Genomic DNA, 18553 nt, shown 5'->3' with positions numbered 1-18553 from the left:
CTTCCTGAAGCTGTCATTCAAATCACCCATCATTATCTTAAGGGATATGATAAGTGCTTGCGACTTGGATGTGTAACACGACTACGGACACTGAGTTTTGCATTTGTTTTATTTAAAACCAACTACTTCAGGCACACGACTGGACAAGAAATGGTCAATAGTGGGAGAAGTTTCACAGACAACAGGAAATGAACAAGGAAAGATTTTGAGCTCAACATGCTTTCACAAGCATGCAAAATGTTGTCAGTGCTGTATCAAAACGGCAAAGTCATTTACATTGTGGCATTAGTATGGCTGTGATCATCATATTATCAGAATGAATGCTACTGTACCTACATGTTTGATGAATACTATCATATTGTATTAGGAAAGGTGCTTTTTCCCTTATCTACAATTAGCAAACATATATTTGTCCTTATTTACTATTAGCAGGAGTTCTTGCTCTTATCTACTGTCAACTATTGGAATTATTGGAATGTACATACAAATGAGAGAGAAGTGTGATCTGTTTCACAATGCATTTAAGTGTAATTTCCTTCACATTTTTCTCTCTGGTGGGTGTGATCCTTCACAGCAGTATAAGATATTGGATTCCTCCCACAATGGTGAGCTACTCTGAAAGGACTGGTTTTTGCCACAGAGAGGTTTTAGGTGAAGGGCAGCTGGTTTCCCCCTGTTTCAGTTCACTTCAAAAGTATAAAGTCCAATCTGGGGAGCCCTTAACCATGTGACCCTGAGACATGACCAATGGGTGTTGTGTAGTGGGTGTGTCTTGGTTGCTCGGCAACAGGATTCCCTTTTAAGAGCTACAGGGTGAGGCTGATGCTTAACAGTTTGGCTACACTGGGTATTTCACTCAGACAAAGTGGAGGCCATTTTGCATCTGTAACCTCTGTCCATCGCTAGCAGTTTGCCGCTTTAGCAGCAGTCTGAGTCCCAACAGGGGCCAAGAGTCTGGATGGACTTTTTTCTGGAATGTTCCACTCTTTGCTTCGACACTGTCCCTGCGTGAACAAGCCTGCCATTCACAATAAAGGAGAACTGTCACTCAAGATCAGAGACAGAACGCCGTTGTTCACATCTTCTCTGGTTCCAGCCAGGGTGTTTAAGCACAATCGAACAAACGTCCGCAGCAGCAAAACTGCTTAGGCAATGCACTGACCAGTTAGTCTGTCAGTCTCGGTCTGGTCCTAATACAGACAGGATGCCGACAGCCGTGTCCTCTTATTAGCTACCTTCACGAAGTCGACGGAAATGTCTGCCTGTCCCTCCTCAGCCCACACGGGACACGCGTCTAATTGGAATGATAACAGTGAAGATTCAGACCCGTTCCCTTTTCGGCGCTCGCCTGCCAGCCTCCCTCCGGGGCCTCAGAGATCTATGTGGCTCTCCGTCTTCATGGGGGGGCCCAGGGCGGGGTCCTCGGTTTCGCACGGGCGCAGGGGCTGGGGAATGGGGCCGTCAGGGTCCTCCAGCAGCGGGTCGAAGGACAGGGCGTGGAGGTGGGGCTGCGTGCCATTGACCATCTGGCTGGTGTAGTGGTTGAAGTGCACGTCGTTGTAGAAGTTCATGTCCGGCTGCATCCTGCTTTCCTCCGGCATGTTGCAGTTGAAGTCCATGCCCGACAGGGCGTAGTTGGAGTTGGGGTCCTGGTTGAAGGTGGCGGGGAGGCTGACGTTGGGGTGCCCGTAGCCCTGCGAAGGCACCTGTTCGTGGAACCCAGCGTCCAGCAGAGGGGGGAGGCCGGTGGCGGCAGAGTCTTCCAGGACCTGAGAGATCCCCGACATGATGGCCTGGAAATCTGCCGAGTCCATCATTTCCAGGCTGTGGCAAAAGTTGTCCTCCTGTTTGACGTCCTGAGAGGTGAAGGGGTGATGTATCTCCTCCATCACCTGTGGCAGGTGCGGGGTTACCAGTTCCGGCTGGGGGGTGTCACAGGGGACGAACGGGGGCGAGGCGAACGGCAGCGGAGACAGCGACTCTGGTAGAGTCACGCTTTGTGCTGTGGGTGAAACACAATGGGGAGACTCAACAAGCGCAAACTCAACAGGAGAGAAAAATCTGAATTTAAATAACCGGCTATCCCAACTTGCTGTCAGCTGGATTTTTGCCTTTTTGTAATGTTTATCTCCCTTCCCGTTGCTTCCATTTAGGCATTTTTTATGCCCCTCCCCAATTTGGAATGCCCCTGATTAGGAAAGTTTATCAGCACTCACTGCTCATTGATTAGCAACAGCGCAGACAAGCATGCGCTCTCCTCTGAAGGATGCGCTTGCAGCTACCTCTTCTTATCACGGCGCATTCCGCCAGTGAGACCGCAGGAGTACAGCGTGTGTGCAGCCTTACAGGTGCCTGACTGACCGCTGGTGCACAAGGAGTCGTTATCCTAGCCGACTGAAACCCACCCGTCCCTAGGCAACGCTAGAATCCTAATGTGCGTCTCACTGTGGGGCTGCTGCCCACATTCGGCACTGGCCCTGTCCTGATTCATCTGCCCCAATCAGACCGTGGCGCCCAACCCACGCACTAGAACAGCGCCTTACCAGGACAAGCCCTTTCCCTTTAGGCATCTTATCCACAGAAACTTACACAGCTCACATTTTTATATACAATACATTTTACAGCTGGATATTTACTGAAGCAACTCAAGTTAAGTACCTTTGTTGAAGTGTACAACAACTATGCCCTAACTGGGAATCAAACCTGCAACTCCTGAGTTACAAACCAAGTTTCTGAACGATTATAATACACTTTAACCTCATAACTGTATCAGAAGCTGTATCAGAAACTGTATTTCCAGATAAATCCTGTACGTTCTTACCTGCTACACTGCACCTCTCACCAAACTTCATATCAGATCTGCGTTTTCTCTTCCGATTTACCTCATATGGATCTGCAAGCAGACAGAATTTAAAACAAAAATGTCACATCATCTGCATTTATTATACATCATACCACAACCGGAAAGGTACGTCTGTATATTGTTTGGCTCATGATGAAAGGAAAAAATGCACTAATTATCACATATTTTTTAAGTCTGTATTGTGATACAATAAACTTAATAATTACAGTACTGTCTTAGCACTGCTTGTTAAACACCTCCTTACTTTATTGCCCATTCACTGACCACAGAAAAGTGAAATAATGTAAGATAAAGAGTTGGGATCTCCAATACACATATTTTTATGTAATTGTACATAACAAAATGTTATTTAGTTCTTCCTTACAGGTGATGGGAAAAATATGGTTAGTGTTAGCGGATAACGCAGTAGCATTAGTATTAGCTCAGCGAATTGCCGCTGCTTCAGCACTTCCCTCATGACTCAACTGAAAGTAAGACGCTTATTCTAAAAACTAAACTCATTGTTTCAGTGGGGTCCCCCCAGGTTCTCACAGCCAAGACAAATTTATTAATAAACAGACAGCTCATTCCAAGAATAGCCGTTTTTCAGCTTTTATTCAATGGATGTTTATAGGGCGTCAGTTTTGTGTGGTTTTTGGCACAGGGGTTTTCAGTCTGTCTGTGACACAGAGAATGCTGACAGTGCAGCTGAAAAAAGCACCAAGGCTAAGCCTAGCCTGACCAGTAAAACTCATCATGGGAAAATCAGAAAGACCTTATAACACAAAGGGCTTTTGTTCAACGATAACCTTGGTGGATCATTTACAATCATCAGGCTATCACTGTGGCATTACGTAATTGCACAAAAGCCATAAAACCGGCAATACTTCAATTACTCAGAATCGAATTGTGGAAGGCAATTAACAAGCATGCAATATGCCTTCCTAATCCCAAACAAAAATTTCTCATTTTTAATTCAAACAAAATATTCACAGCCTCACAGGAGCTGACAGGAAGTAAAAAAAAATGGAACAGACAGGAAGAGAGGGTGCTGGGGGAATTCCTTACCTTGGTTTTGGGGCTCGTAGGTGAATTTGACGGGCTCGCTGTCCATGTGGTCGGACTGACGGCGCAGGAAGACGTTGACATCCACTTCCTCCCTGATGTCCTGCTCCCAGTACGGGGGCGACTTGAAAACGATGGCAATCTGCCGGTGGACGTCCGTCTGGGCAAACTCAGCCTTGGCCTCCCACTTCCCCACGCTAAAGATGATATCAATGTCATCTGCACAGACACACACACCATGTTAGCAATGGCCACAAGCAGGGCCCTTTGTGTACCACACATGGATCAAATAATTACTTGAAATACTTTAACCCCTCAGGCACCAGTACAATTACTGCAGATTACAAGCAATTTTTAAAGAAATATCTATTTTCACCAATATTTACAGCAATTCTTCTTTCACATGTTTGTACATTTTGGTTAGTAAGATGCTGTAACCACTCCAGGGAACTGCTGCACTGGTTTCAAATTTGCTAGCATCTAAAGTGTTAAATATTTTCAAGTATGTACTTGGTAAAGGATTTCTGCATATATCTACATATTAATGAATGCACACAACCAGACTCAGTCAACTGCCTTCAACTTTGGTGACTTAACAATTGACAAAATGTTTGTTCACAAACACAGTTTGGCATTTAATCTGAAATACGAATTTTCTAATCTGTGTTTGTAAAGGATAAAAATGACACTTGCAAATCAGTATATGTAATTTGTACATTTTTTAAATGTAATGCTTTTAAAGCTAATGCAAATGCAATAATGCAAATATATTAATGTAAATGCTAATGCTACCTGCAATGCCCTGCTCATGCTGCATTGTTCATTACAATTTCCATTGTGGAATCGGGAGAGTGCATGTGCTCTCCTTTGCAGCACGTGATGCTGCCACAGCCGCATTACACTCCACAGTCGACTAGTCAGGCTCGCACAGACATGAGCTGGAGGAATTCTCCCTTTATGTGCAGCTCAATAGATGAACTGTGAGTGCCCCATCAACCAGCAGGGGTCATGGGTGTGTGGTTACACCCACCCTCCCTTTTGAACACTTTTTGACAAGTTAAGGAGTTGTGGAGTTGCTGTCTCAACTGTGAATCTGAGGTGAGATTACTTCCTCAGACACTGTACAATTGTGTTCACGTAGTTTCAAACAATTCAGGGTTTCATTAACAATCTGCGACAAACCCACAAGCAGAACTATGACTGTTTCAGGACCAGCCCCAACCCCAGACCTTCAGGTAAAAATGTGACACTATCCTCAGATCAATGTTGTTGTTGTTGTGTGTGTGTGCGTGTGTGTGTGTGTGTGTGTGGGGGGGTGAATCTATAGATGCTCACCTTTCTGCACCTTGTCACAAAGTAGGTATATCTCTGTCTTGCCAGTACAGGGACCTCTGACCACATTTAGCCGGTTGATCTTTAGCTCTGATGTGGTGGTGGCTTCTGTTTCCATGGGGAAAACACACATTGTCAAGCTGCTGTTTGTTATGTTATCACATCCATGCTATGGAAACCAGATTAGATTTAATGTTACAGCTGAGAGCCCACAACACACCACAGCTTGGATTCTGGATTCACTGGTTTATATATTATCAAGTAATGTTCCCTTCAAAGTCTGGCTGAACAGTTTATCAATTTGGAATATCTTAATTATCCAGTGATCCTCTCGCAATTGAAAGCGAAAAAGTGCTGACTATGTTCAGTCTTTCTTCCACCATAGTGGGGGAAACCTACCGATATTTAATTTCCCTTTTGAAAATTAATTCCCTTGAATCGCTTGCGGTAACATTTGCAGTTTAGCCAAACCTAACCTTAACCAAGTCCGTTCCCCTTATGAGTCTTATTTAAGGTACTCTGAGGCACTGGTAAGCACAGCTGGTCTAGCAATACAGTACACCATTCTAGGGATTAGGGTTCACAATGACGGGCACAACCAATTTGACTGATGACTGAATGATAAAATAAAGCATTAACTGTACAATGTAAATTCAATACACTGCAACCAAATGATTCCCACATGGCAAAAGAGAAACTGGACAAAATAGGATGTGAATACTGCAATGGTTTCAGATTGCTGAAAAAAGGTTCCTCTTAACACACTGCTATGTGGAGACTTGGAAAATACTTTCTCAATTCAATACTCTTTTCTGTAAATTCTCATAGGAATTGTGCAAGCCAAAGATTCTTAAAATGGAGGTCAAGACAGTGGCCTGGATTCTGCAAAGATTTATCTTTGGCTTACAATTAAATGATTATATATATATATATATATATATATATATATATATATATATATATATAATTTTTTTAACACTACAGAGAGATGGTCAGTCACGTATTGCACAGATAACTCTACCCAATTGGGAGTCTGTTTTGGGCAGTTTTGGGGAGGGGGCAGTGTCAGAGTGCTTACTCTTGTCATAGATGGCATTGGACACCACAGGACTCAGCAGGATCCTCTCCTCGTTCTCCGTCTCCACCTCACACTGGAAGCAGAGCCGCACCACATTCATGTCGATGTCCTCAATGCTCTTTGATTGGCCGGCTGCAAGGAAGGAGAGAGTTAGAAAGGGAAGGGTGGGACTTCAATCGCATATATAAAGCATATTGTGCACCATGCAACAGCATGCTCCACATTTTGGAAAGGAATATTTGAGTCACTCCACCTCTTCACTTTAAAAATTGAAATGGAAAGAATGTTGAGATTTCAGTCCCCTGGGGACGGGAGGGGTGCCAGATGCCCCCCTCCTCCACAGCACACTCAGCCTGGCCCCTTAAACCAGAGTGATTCTCGACAAAGCTTACAGCTGCTTATGAAAGTGAAAGACATAGTCTAACTGGTGAGTCACCAGTTCCACCCTTCATAGCACTGACCTACATGACAGCACACCTCTTTCTCCTCATTTATAGAAAAGGCTCTGATGTAAAATGGAAGTGAAGAACTCTTTGTATAAACCTTTTTATCCTTTTTTTTAATCCAATCCCCAATTTGAAAAGCCCAGTCGTCATAATTATATGTCATAATTGTCTGAGACTTCCAAATCGAGAGAGCACAGCTGCTGCTGATTTTGGCCATGGCGTTCACCAGCGGAAATGCGCAGCTATTTTCCCGAAGGACAGAATTTCTTTTCTGTCAGAGTCAGACCGCAGGCACACATCTGGCCAGAGGTGTCGCTATTGAGCAGTGAGGGAGGGGGAACCGGTCAGCTGAAGCCCCACATCCCTGGGTGGTGCTACGAGCCAATTATGCAACACCCCCTGGGACTCCTGGTCCTTCAGGATCCGTGCACTGCACTGAGATCCACTGCTCTGTCAGGGCTCTTGGGTGACACAAATTTTTGTTTCCGTTTTTATTTCACAGCAGGTTCACTATTATAATGCAGTTCTCCCCAGTAAAATTTGTGGGAAAATTCTGCCATTTATTTTAGTGTGAACAGAGCCAGAGACGTGCTTCTGTGCATGGGATGGCAACACCCACGCTTCACGTGAACAGGCATGGAACTCCACCACAAGAGGAGCACTTCCTGTTTCACACTTTCTGCCTTTAGGCACACACGTGGCACTTTCATCGCAGATTGCACTTCCATTTAGCCCACTGCACCTATCCTGTTCTAGTTTTGGCTGCCACACCTGCTACTTATAATTTAAGAAATTCAATAGCACCCAGTACCACCTTGATTGGGAAAACCTGGCAGCTTTTACCAGGGACAAGGTGAATGCATAAACAAAGGTTGGACGGGGCAGGTGAGCAATAGATTTATTTGCAATGCAAACGGAAAAAAGGAATATGCGCTGACACAACACAAATGCCACAGAAAAGCCATTCATGTGACCGCCAAAAGAAAAAGACCCACACACTGATGGTAGCAGAGGGTGAATCAGAAGAGCACTTCTCCTCTTAACAGAGCAGGCGTTGGCTCATGGTGCTAACATGGAATCCTCTCACAGCACACAAAATTAGTCTCCTGCCCTCATCAAAACCACACTGTTTTCAGGTGAATGTTACCCTTGGGGGCATATGAATGTTAATCTTGCCTTGAATTATGTATATATCAAAACGTCCAGACATGTCTCTATCTTATTTCACATCTTGTGTTCATGCACTTCGTGCTACCGAAATAGAAAAACCACACCGACCGCCAATCAAAAGTACCGGGAGGGGATTTTTATAACTTTCTCAAGGGTGATGGTGGGATGCCAAAAAAAGAAGGTGAAGAAAATAAGCCACAATGATGACCATTTTTTTTCCCGTGAGATGCAACAAGCAACTGACAAACAGTGTGTGGGCTGTTACTATGAATAATTGCACAGACCGTATGACTATTTTTGTTATTCATTGAAATAATACAATATATGGCAATTTTCAGTCTTCACAAAATCCAGTTGTCATGGCTCAGTCAGGTCTGCATTGTTAACACAGTGCAGAGCTGTGTTCAATTACAGTTAAACCAGTTTGTGAGTGTTCAATTACAGTTAAACTGTGTGTGTGTGTGTGTGAGGAAGAGGGAGTTTACATGTATATACATATGTGTCTGAACTTACTGTTAAACGGATCAATCTTCTGGCTCCTTCTCTTTTCCAGAGCCGTCTCCAGCTCCTTGCGTCTCACACATTGGATTCCGAGGTTAGAGAAGCTGGGTGAGAGAAATACAACAGCACCAATGCGTGCACGTGCACACACACACACACACACACACACACACACACACAGAGTCAGGGTATATAGCTCTGCTATCTGAAATGAATTCCCTTCACCAATTGGCCTCAGACAGGCAATGACATCAAGTGTCTGCTAGTCAAGCACATTTAAGCAAAATCACTCGTTATAGCAGGCCAGTTACACATGAAGCTTCTTCCCTGTGTGAACTGCGATGGGTGACACAGGAAAGAGTCCAATACAGCCGTGGACAGAAGTGACCCACATAATGGCAGTAAGGGAGGGTTTGTTGGAGGGGAGGGGGTCTTTACCTGTGCCGACAGGACCTGCAGGAGTTCAGGCGGATAACACAGATTCCATCAGCACAGTCCTTGCCCACAAGGCTGTGGGGGTGAGGGCGATGTGGGATGTCTTTGGTAACCAAGGATACAGTGACCTTTATTTTCTTCATTTTTGGTTTACACCCTTTAATCTGATAGAAACACAGAAAGTGAGAGAGTGACAGAGAGAGAGAGAGAGAGAGAGAGAGAGAGAGAGAGAGAAAGCCTCTATTATTCCATGTATCTCACCAACTCTTTTATTACCTTTCTTATCATTAATAGGGCCAAAACAGTTATTATAAAAAAAATATTTTAATCTGAACAAAGCTACTTTCTGCTGAAATTTTGACAGCAAATCATTAAATTTGCCTTATCTCATTAGAATATTGTAATAGATGTAAAATATTCCATGCCTGGAGCATACATTTTAATTGTTCATGTTTCACTTGATTTGTGCAATAACAGCTGTTCATTTATTTAAGCTTTTACTGAAGAGTTAAAGCTCTAGAGGCAGCTGTCACACACACTGTTGTTCACTTCCATGTAGAGCCTAATCAATACAACATCTAGACCGATCAGGTTCCTTTTAGTACGTAAGCACAGTGGAGTCAGTGCTCTCTTGAGGAGAAGACCGCAAGTGTGCCTTTAACTCCATGCGGCTGTCTGTGCTAAATAAAGGCATGAAATTGGGGGGAGGGGCTGAGACATATTCCCCACTAACGACCACACAGAGGTGTGGACCTCTTTTTAGGGGGACTTCCTACTTCAGTTAGGTGCACCTTTGCACACTTTTGCAGCTGGTGTGAGGTGCTACTTGTCGAGCAAAGCCACACTAAGGTTGGGGAACCCCCCATCCCCCGGGAAAGATGGTACCTTCCATCAAAATCCCCCTGACACCAACTTCCAAACCAAGCTCAGGAATGCAACGTGATGGGATAGGTAGACATACAGGAAAAACTCAATCACTTCCGCATTTCCATAGTAACACTGTCACAGACACTGCCTTTCTACTCTACCACTATATATGCTCCTGGAAAGCTGCATTGCTCCATGAATAGGCTTTGTGGCTCACATATCAGCTCCAGCACCAAAGATAACATTGTAAGCAGGCTGCAGCTTACAGCTAACCCCACTCACATCCTGAGTAATGAGTGCATTTTGTCTGAAAGGAAGCCACATGTGTACAGTAGTAGGCTACCATTTTGCAAATTACACAGATGATATTTGCCATATGCATTCAAAGTTTAATTGTTTAATTCATTACAATTAATTATTTAGTTGTTAAAAAGTTACTTTGTTGTAGACTTGCACCATTAAGCATTTATTTCACAGTATTTCTGAATCATAGCAGGAGTCAATTATAGAAATGGACTCCTACTATGTGTACTTTTAACGAATACACTAAAATTACGACATTTCAACTTAAGTGTTACTGTTTTGTCCTTTTACACTGTGGCCTGGTTTGGTGACTTGAATTTGGCCAGTAAGTCTTGGCCAGTTTGTTGAAGCAGCTAGTTAAATCACTGGGGTGAACCAGGTCCAGCTTTCTGATCTTTATGGCAAGCAGGTCTCAAGGAAGGCCTATTCCATACAGCCCTGTCCTGAACATCCCTTGCCCAGGGAGTTTGACCTCCTACCCTCAGGCCATAGATATAGAGTCCTGTCTTCATGGAATAAATGATTCAAAGTCCCTTTTATTCATACAGCAATTAGCAGGCTTAATTTGCACACTTGCTCTTGCACTTAATGCACTTTGGTACTTGACAATCTGCTCATTTTGCACATTTTGTCTTCATTTTCTGTGATTTTGCTGATACTGTATACCATTTGTGCTTGTGATCTGTACAGCATGTAGTTTTAGATGATGTTGCGTTTTATGTATGTGTCTTTTATGGTTTACTTGAGTATTGTGTTGGAATATGGTGTAATATGTGTTGTGTTGTGGTTCCTGGCTATAGTTGCTATAGAGGGTATGCATTGACATCACTTTCCCACCAGAACACGCCCCCTCAGTTGGGACTGAGTGGCAAAACATGCTGCGACATGGCTGCTTTTAGTAGAGGAAACTGCAAAACCGGGAGCAAAACAAACGATTATCTGCTTAAATTAAAGGCAGTTGGACTCGACAGTGATCCTTACAACTTACCAAAGAACCAGTGGTCCATGGACATTCAACAAGAAGTCGGAGCTATCTTTTCACAGACTGCCAAAAGCTAAAGAAAAGAGAAGCAAATGCATAGCCACAAATTCGCAGAAACAACTCGAATCCAGGCACTGAAACGTGGATTTGTGGTTGTTATTTTGTGTCAGGTATGTTGGATTTTTGGGTAAAATCATACCTTAATAATTTATATGCTTGGCTAGCTAACACTATCTAACCATCCCCCCTTTGTTTGTAGAACACAAGGCTCATCATCATGGATGTTTTTTAATAAATGCTGACAAAAACTTTACAGTTACACAGAATATAAATGAAAGATGCTAAATATTTAATTGATGAGTAGTCAATACAGTACATAACTTAAGGTATGATTTTACCCAAAAATCCAACATACCTGACACAAAATGACAACTGCAAATCCACGTTTCGGTGCATGGATTCCAGTTGTTTCTGCGAATTGCGGTGATCCATTTGCTTCTCTTTTCTTTAGCTTTGGGAGTCTGTAAAAAGATAGCTCCGATTTCTTGTTGAATCTATTTGTACAGTCAATCGCACAACAGCTCTTTCCCATTTTAGATGTGTTTTTTGTGTTTTTGCGGCATTCAAGCTGAATGCTAACGCTGCCACTCAGTAGTCTTTCTGCCACTCAGTGGGTGTAACCGCAGTGACTTCCACTTACTGTCACGTCATGTGCATACTCTCTACAGTTATTCCCCCTTGTGGGAAAATAAAGATTTTATTTAATCTGTTTTGAAATTAAATAAGATTCAATTCATGAATTCAAACATGTCCATAAAGATTTTTCAGTTAATTTCTGAATTTAAGTAAAGCTGACCTAATCCTGTTCCCCGTAAAAGTAACCCAGTTTGGACGGTGCCCTGCCGGGGCCCCCAGACTGACCTCGATGGTGGGGAGGGTCTTGTTGGACTCAGTGCTTGAGGCGCCCAGGATGCTTCCGGCGGAGCGGCCCTCGCACTCGTACCGAAACCTCATGCCCCTCTCCTTGGGCTGCTCCACAATCTCCAGCACCGGCTTCTCCAGGAACTGCTCCAGCAAATCCGTACCCGACTGCTCCTGCTGGGCTACACGGCCCACCATGCCAGACACTGCCCCCTGGCCCCCACGGGCACGCAGGATAGGCCTCTGGTGGCCTGCCATGTTAGAATGAGGCGAGGCCATGCCGCTGGTGGCGACAGTGAGCTGCGGCAGGGTCGAAGGCACCTATGGAGAGGGGGGCACATGGGTGTACTGTGACACAACCTTTTCTGATTGTTTCTTTGTATATACCACATATTTTATGTTATACTGACAATTACAGCCAAAGTGGAGGAATTAAATAAATCTCTCAGGTTAAATTACATTACATCATATTACTGCCATTTGGCAAACACACATATCCAGAGAAACTTGCAAAAATGATCAGTGCCAATGTTACCATCAGGAATACAAAAGTGCAGCGCAACCACATAGAAAGTACAATAGATAGATCAAACCAAAACATGTCCCAAATGAATTACACTATTACACTACCTATGACCTTCGGTTTACACCACATCTCCCATTGCTAGCAAGTCATTAGCTCACTGCCATGTTACAGTACATACAGGAAGCTGTGTAGTGTTTTTAAAATTCAGATATCAACAAATTAGGTTACTATCCTTGCTTTCGCTTTTAGCTCAAATCATGAAACATCAATCATGATGTCAGGAGTGCAAATTTATCTTTACTATAAAACCAAGTACTGCATTCAAACCGACGCAATACACAGACATCCATTTGTTCTTGAAGGGAGGTGGGCCAGTTTACGCAACCCACTTAATTCTGTTTCTCTTCCAACCTGGCATGAGGCACTTTGTTTTGCCCTCCAAACTGTTAACTTTCAAACCAACCTTTTAGAAGTGAGGTAAATGCGTCGGCTCAACCTTTTATCTGCACGTTCCACCTCTTCCTTTGTCCCTGCTACTCAATTCTCAGCACTACGCTGCCACACACACTCCACCCTCAACAAAAAAATGTGACCGTTCAGCCACCAAAACACAAACAACACATGTGCATAAACACACTCTCCATGAGCCACTGCCATACCTTCTGGTTCACAGCCTCTGAACGACCGGAAGACCAAAAAAAAGAAGTTAAAAAAGGGAAGAAGTTAAAGCGTGCTGCTAACACAAGTGCTGTTGTTTTTCGCGGGTGTCCAGCCTGATCTACAAGCGCAACCGCAATAACAATTTTAAAAAAATTCCAGACTGCATGAATCATTCAGCGTTGAGAAGCCACTTTAAACAAGAATGGCATTAGACAGCATGCATGTAGCGGAGAAAGGTGCCAGGGCCCTGTGTGTGCGTGCGTGTGTGTGTTTGTGTGTCTGAGCACGCTAGGAAATCAACAAAAAATGTCAGCATGAAGAGTGCCTGGGGAAGCCAGGAGGACTGTGGAGCAGAGCAGGAAACCGAGTGAGTTCCGAGAAACCTGACCAATTACAGTGGCGGTGGGGGAGGGGGGGATCCTTCAACCCGCACTGCCTGTCTGTTGATGGGGGCGGGGAGCAACGGCAGAGCAAGAGAGCGCTGTTTGAGGAACAAAGCGAAAGTAAGAATCAAATTACAGATCTGTTTTTTTTTCTCTTTTTTTCTCTCCACCCCCTAAACAACAGCAGCTGCTCACAGGGTCTGCCCGCGCAGCCTCCCGCGGCAAAGCCCAAAAGGCTGAGCAGGCTGCTTGGATCCACACCAACCGCTTCCCCGGGTTCCCAGAGCTGCAGCACATTCACGCAGGAGTCACTAGTTCACCCGCGGATCCAAGAAGTCCCAAGCTCATGTTAGTCATTTCCGTATTCAGCGTTGATATCGGCATGATCAGCCTGCCGTTCCTCCCTCCCCTTCACCTCTCTAAGTGTTCTCATGCCTTGGACTCACTGAAGCTTAGCCAGGCATCCAGTTCAGGTTCCGCAAAGTATGATCAACGCTTTCAAAAGAAAGGGTTCTAAAAGGCTCCTCTGTGCCTCCACAGAGGAACTCTATCTAGCACAAGTGCTCTTTGTCAGGTAAAATGGTTCAATCTAGGAGCTTTCACACTTTTCACACCAACCATACTGGGTTCCATAAAGAATTAAAGAAGGTTCCCCCCTATGGACAAACCAAATAACCATTTTTTCTCAGCATACCTCAGGCCAATTCAGATGCAAGATCCAAGCTTTTGAAACTGGCCGCTTGGTGGAATGGGTAAAGCAACAATATTATCAACAGATTCACACATAACCTCAAAAGCAAACGCCAGACACTGTGATACACGTGTGTGCTCAGAAAAGTTACCTTTCTGGCTGCGTGTAACATTCTTGTGCATCTGTATCAGCATGCCATTATGAAGACATAATTCATGATTCATAACCATACACCTGCAGGCTTAAATCCAAATATGATCAAGGAGTTCTTCAGAAACTATGTACAACTCTCTGTATTATTATTCTGAAGGCATGAAAATGTAAATGAGTAAATGAGGATTGCAGCCCATTCCAAACGTGGGACAACAAACAGAAAACCAGACAACCTTGCATTGGTGTATCCTGGGATGTACAGAATTGAGGTTTCCATGACAACCACTCCCCCACCACAACTTTTTTTTTGGGGCTCCCTCTTCCATCGCCAGTTTTGCGAGTGCAGGGCAAGCAGTAACCATGCCAACGGGAACTTGTGTGAGGCGACAAACAGGACTCACTTGGGGTGCCGTGCCTCGAGCCACTAACAGGGGGGGGGTGTGATGGCGTCTGGCAACAGGGTTCAGGTCCTCCAGCTCTTGGGGGGGAGGGGGTGGGCCCGGTAACTTTCGGGGCTGGCTTTCCTGCTCTTTCGCCGTATTCTCCTTCACATACTCATCAATCAAATCTGTCGAGGAAGAGGAGGGCTGTCAACTACTGAGGCCAACGGACATGGTGGAGTTCCAAATGCCAGTAGAAATGACCAGTTACATGAAAATCATTCTTATGCAAAGCAGCTTTCAAAATATGGGTCACTTTTGAGAGGGTATGAAAGGTCTTTTTCTCTGGTGTGAAAATCTGCACCTCTGGTTGGTATAGGGTTTAGATTTGTAAGGTAAAAGGTTTTACTTTAAATCCTATTCATATTGGACTAATAAATTTGCCAAACAGAACCAAAATATAGCATGTGTCATTACATCACAACATGTCTGACTAGCATCCTAGCGCACAGAAGTTGCAAAAACCACAAAGTTTATGAATACTCACCTAATTCTGGTATATCTACAGAAAAGGGAGGGAAAGAGGAACAGAATTATTTATACATGTTGTAAAAGCAAGGTCAACAATTATACTGAGTAGTTTCAGGACAAGAGAAACCACTGATGCTTTCTGCATCTAGTAACATTATATAACCATTTGTACTATCTGGCTGTGACTTCTGAGAATTTTGGTAGGCTGGGCCTTTTGATTTGGTGTAAGCATTGTACTTTCAAAAGAATACTTTTCATGATTTCATTCTCAAGTAAGTGAACTTCAAATAAAATGTATGATTATTAAGGGACTGCTAATCAAAATGACTACTGAGTTTTTAGGGATCAGCCAAGTGGACTTTAGAACTGCTGCATCTGAATCATGCAACACAGCAGGCATTGACTCGAAAGACACTCAACTGTCTCTGTAGATTGTTGCTTAATGAAGTGGTCTGACTGACAGCAGCAATTGTTGCACTATTCAGTAATCACTGTTGTGCTACTGCAACCATCCCAATGCATACGATAGTTAATCAATAAGCTATCTTATCTAGTAATGTGGTAGTTAGGAGTTAGGAAGTTTTGGTTTCACCAGTGAACAGGTCTAACCTAAGCACATGTTGACAATAAACCATCTGTGGCTCATGCAACGCCATTGTACTGGCCACAGAGTAGCCTATATATAGTTTGTAACACAGCAGGCGTTAATTTTTTGCTTATCATAAAGTTTTCATAACCTAAATAGCCTGCATCGCACCATGTCAGCTGATTAACTTCTACTGAATTTTTATCTTCCAGCAATACATTGCCACGGGACACTTCGCTCCAGCTGAGAATAAACTATAGTAGGACAATACAGTATAAATTCACTGCCAGAAGCCTGGTTAAATGAAATTAACGATTGCGATGGCAATTAATTACTAAAGAATAAATATTTAACAAAGGCGTTGGAAATAGGCTAAATCAAGCATGTAACCGCTCTCTGACCAGTATCCGCGCTCTGCGTGCTAAATTGGAAGGACGTCACAGCAACTCTCGCTGAATTAAAAAGGGGTGTGATATATAGTGGCACGCTTCCTAAAGCTGGACCCACAGAACAACTCTGTGATTGGGCCTCACCAGAATGGTCACGAACACAAAAACGTGATCCTTCAGACAGATGAGTTGATATGATTATTATAGATAGTTGGCGAATCTTGCTATATAAACAAATAGTCCTACGGAACATTGTAGAAGAAAAAAACTAACAATATATAATTTACAACATGATTCGGGTGCGTTTTTAATAAAAAATTAAAACATAACGTTACTTGCGACTTTATGTCCAGTCTTAAATCCAGATCACATTCATAGTTTGTGTTATCAAATATAATTAACCCTTTTAATTACACAAATTTATAACAAATTCCGTTAAAAAGCCTTAAACACACAGCATATCCCATGTTATGCCACGTTGCCCAGTGTCTTTTTAAATTAGCCAGATTAGGCTACTTGCCATCATGGACAAAGCCCGGGGGTTGCACCACGATCAACCTATGAACAATTCGCAACAGTAACTCTATGATTTAATAAATTAATATCTATGGGAAATGGTACACGAAATTGTACAAGGACACAGTTAAATAGTCTATAGCCTAGATAGTCATATTTAATTAGCTATGTGTTCACTGTTGCTTCATTCTACAGGCACATGTATGCTTAAAATACTGTAGAAAATAAAACGTTGTCCTACCTGCAGCGCCCTGTGTGACATCCCTGGTGCCCATTTTTATCATTGTAACTTTGCAACTCTTCAAGACCTAATGTTACTTCACTTCGTGTAGTCCTTCTAGGCGATCAGTTGATACCAAGCGCCACAGTGTTGCCGACGGAGAAAAATTAATCTGACTCCTCGTCGATGGATATAAAAACTATCGCTGTCATTGTCTTCTAAAATGGTAGATTGTTCCGAGGTGGGCCTAGTTCTCTTCTTTGCTCTTCAGAACCGATCTAGTTTAGAATATAAACATGGACTTGGAGGAGGTGTTCGTTTATGCTATTTCTTTTAGACGCTAGCGTTGTCAGATAACTACCCACAGACTGCGACTATAATCGAAGGTCTGCTCTGTACGCTTGCTTATTTTTTATCTGGCCATTCCTTCTTTTTCATTCTAGATTCGTTCGTGTTTGGTTTTAGACGAGTTGGTCTGCAATAGTGGAAATCCCCTTACGTCAGCTTGGGAAACCCCCAAAGCGCGTTACCATGTCGACGCAAACGAACTTCAGATAATTATTCCAAATGATGTATTGTTGCTATAGCTACTTACAACGAGGTAAACAATGGATAGCCTACATACAACGCATAGTACAATCACGATTAAACAACATTTATCCAGACTCTCTTTATTACGCGGAAGTCAAATCGATATCCTTCCAGAGTCACACCTTCCCTGTTCTTGTGCCTCTGCGGGTGAGATGATATTCCACCATTAGGCATGCTCACTCAGTTTGACATTGCACGAGTCGCAGTTTTACCAGAGCACTGAACCTGCAGCATAATCAGGATCCAACGACAAGCAAGTTCTCGTCAATTGGACGCGAGGCGACGGTCATCTTCGCCTATCCAGTTTCCATACGTGCAACTTGTCTTCATTAACTGTTCCGCGTAGTGCTGAACTCGTAAGCAATAATTTTACTGATAGGGCCTACTTTAAAAATTTTGAAAACGTAGGCTATAACAGGTTACAAACGTCCGTCAATGTGCAATTGTCTGCAGTCAGACAGGAGCATGTCGATTGTTTTCCCAGTCTGTATTTCGTTCGGTTGCGTCACCCTACTGAAACAAAACAGGATTGGACCGCAGAGGGCGCAATACACCCTTAACAAAGTCAAAACATTTGCCGGGAATTCGATAGCCTCTCAATGGGCCTCTTTCACAAAACTTCTCCTTAATTATTCTTAGTTTTATTCTTTAAAAGTTCCTACGAAAAACAATATGGGACTCATGACACATGTGCAGACCTTTGTTTTTGTGTGCATTCCGGGTGTATGAGATGATGAATACTAATTGTAAATTTTACGCGCAATCCCGTTCATGTGATTAGCATAAGGAAACAGCCATGACAAATACACATAAGAAAAAATTATGAATGTCGAAATGTTCTTGGAAACGTACTTATACAGTTAACGGTTTGTAATTGATATTTAGAGGGAAAGCAACAGAACAACTGTTAAACGTGTAGCCTAGTGGGTTTTAGCTGGTGAATTTATTTCAGCAGTCAGAAAAAAAATGTGTATGCTGTACTTCA

General features: G+C 43.3%; 1 protein-coding gene across 3 annotated transcripts; it reads right to left on the bottom strand.

Annotated features, from left to right (window-relative positions):
- Positions 1-91: 91 nt before the first annotated feature.
- relb (v-rel avian reticuloendotheliosis viral oncogene homolog B) lies at positions 92-18110 on the bottom strand. 3 transcript variants are annotated; one of them, XM_035384225.1, is made up of 11 exons: positions 16999-18110; positions 15283-15297; positions 14757-14923; positions 11943-12263; positions 8873-9033; positions 8447-8538; positions 6318-6449; positions 5243-5347; positions 3911-4126; positions 2822-2893; positions 92-2002 (listed from the first exon to the last, which is right to left on the bottom strand). In XM_035384225.1, the coding sequence occupies exons 1-11, from the start codon at positions 17039-17041 to the stop codon at positions 1371-1373; spliced, it is 1956 nt and encodes a 651-aa protein (XP_035240116.1). In that variant the 5' UTR covers positions 17042-18110; the 3' UTR covers positions 92-1370. The 3 variants fall into 3 exon arrangements, with proteins under 3 accessions (XP_035240116.1, XP_035240117.1, XP_035240118.1); XM_035384226.1 differs by lacking the exons at positions 14757-14923; positions 15283-15297; positions 16999-18110 and adding an exon at positions 13128-13586; XM_035384227.1 differs by lacking the exons at positions 14757-14923; positions 15283-15297; positions 16999-18110 and adding an exon at positions 12932-13121.
- Between the last annotated feature and the right edge of the window lie 443 nt (positions 18111-18553).

The sequence above is a fragment of the Anguilla anguilla genome, chromosome 12, assembly GCF_013347855.1.
Source record: "Anguilla anguilla isolate fAngAng1 chromosome 12, fAngAng1.pri, whole genome shotgun sequence".
NCBI lineage: Eukaryota > Metazoa > Chordata > Actinopteri > Anguilliformes > Anguillidae > Anguilla > Anguilla anguilla.
This window is presented reverse-complemented; position numbering and strand designations above follow the sequence as displayed.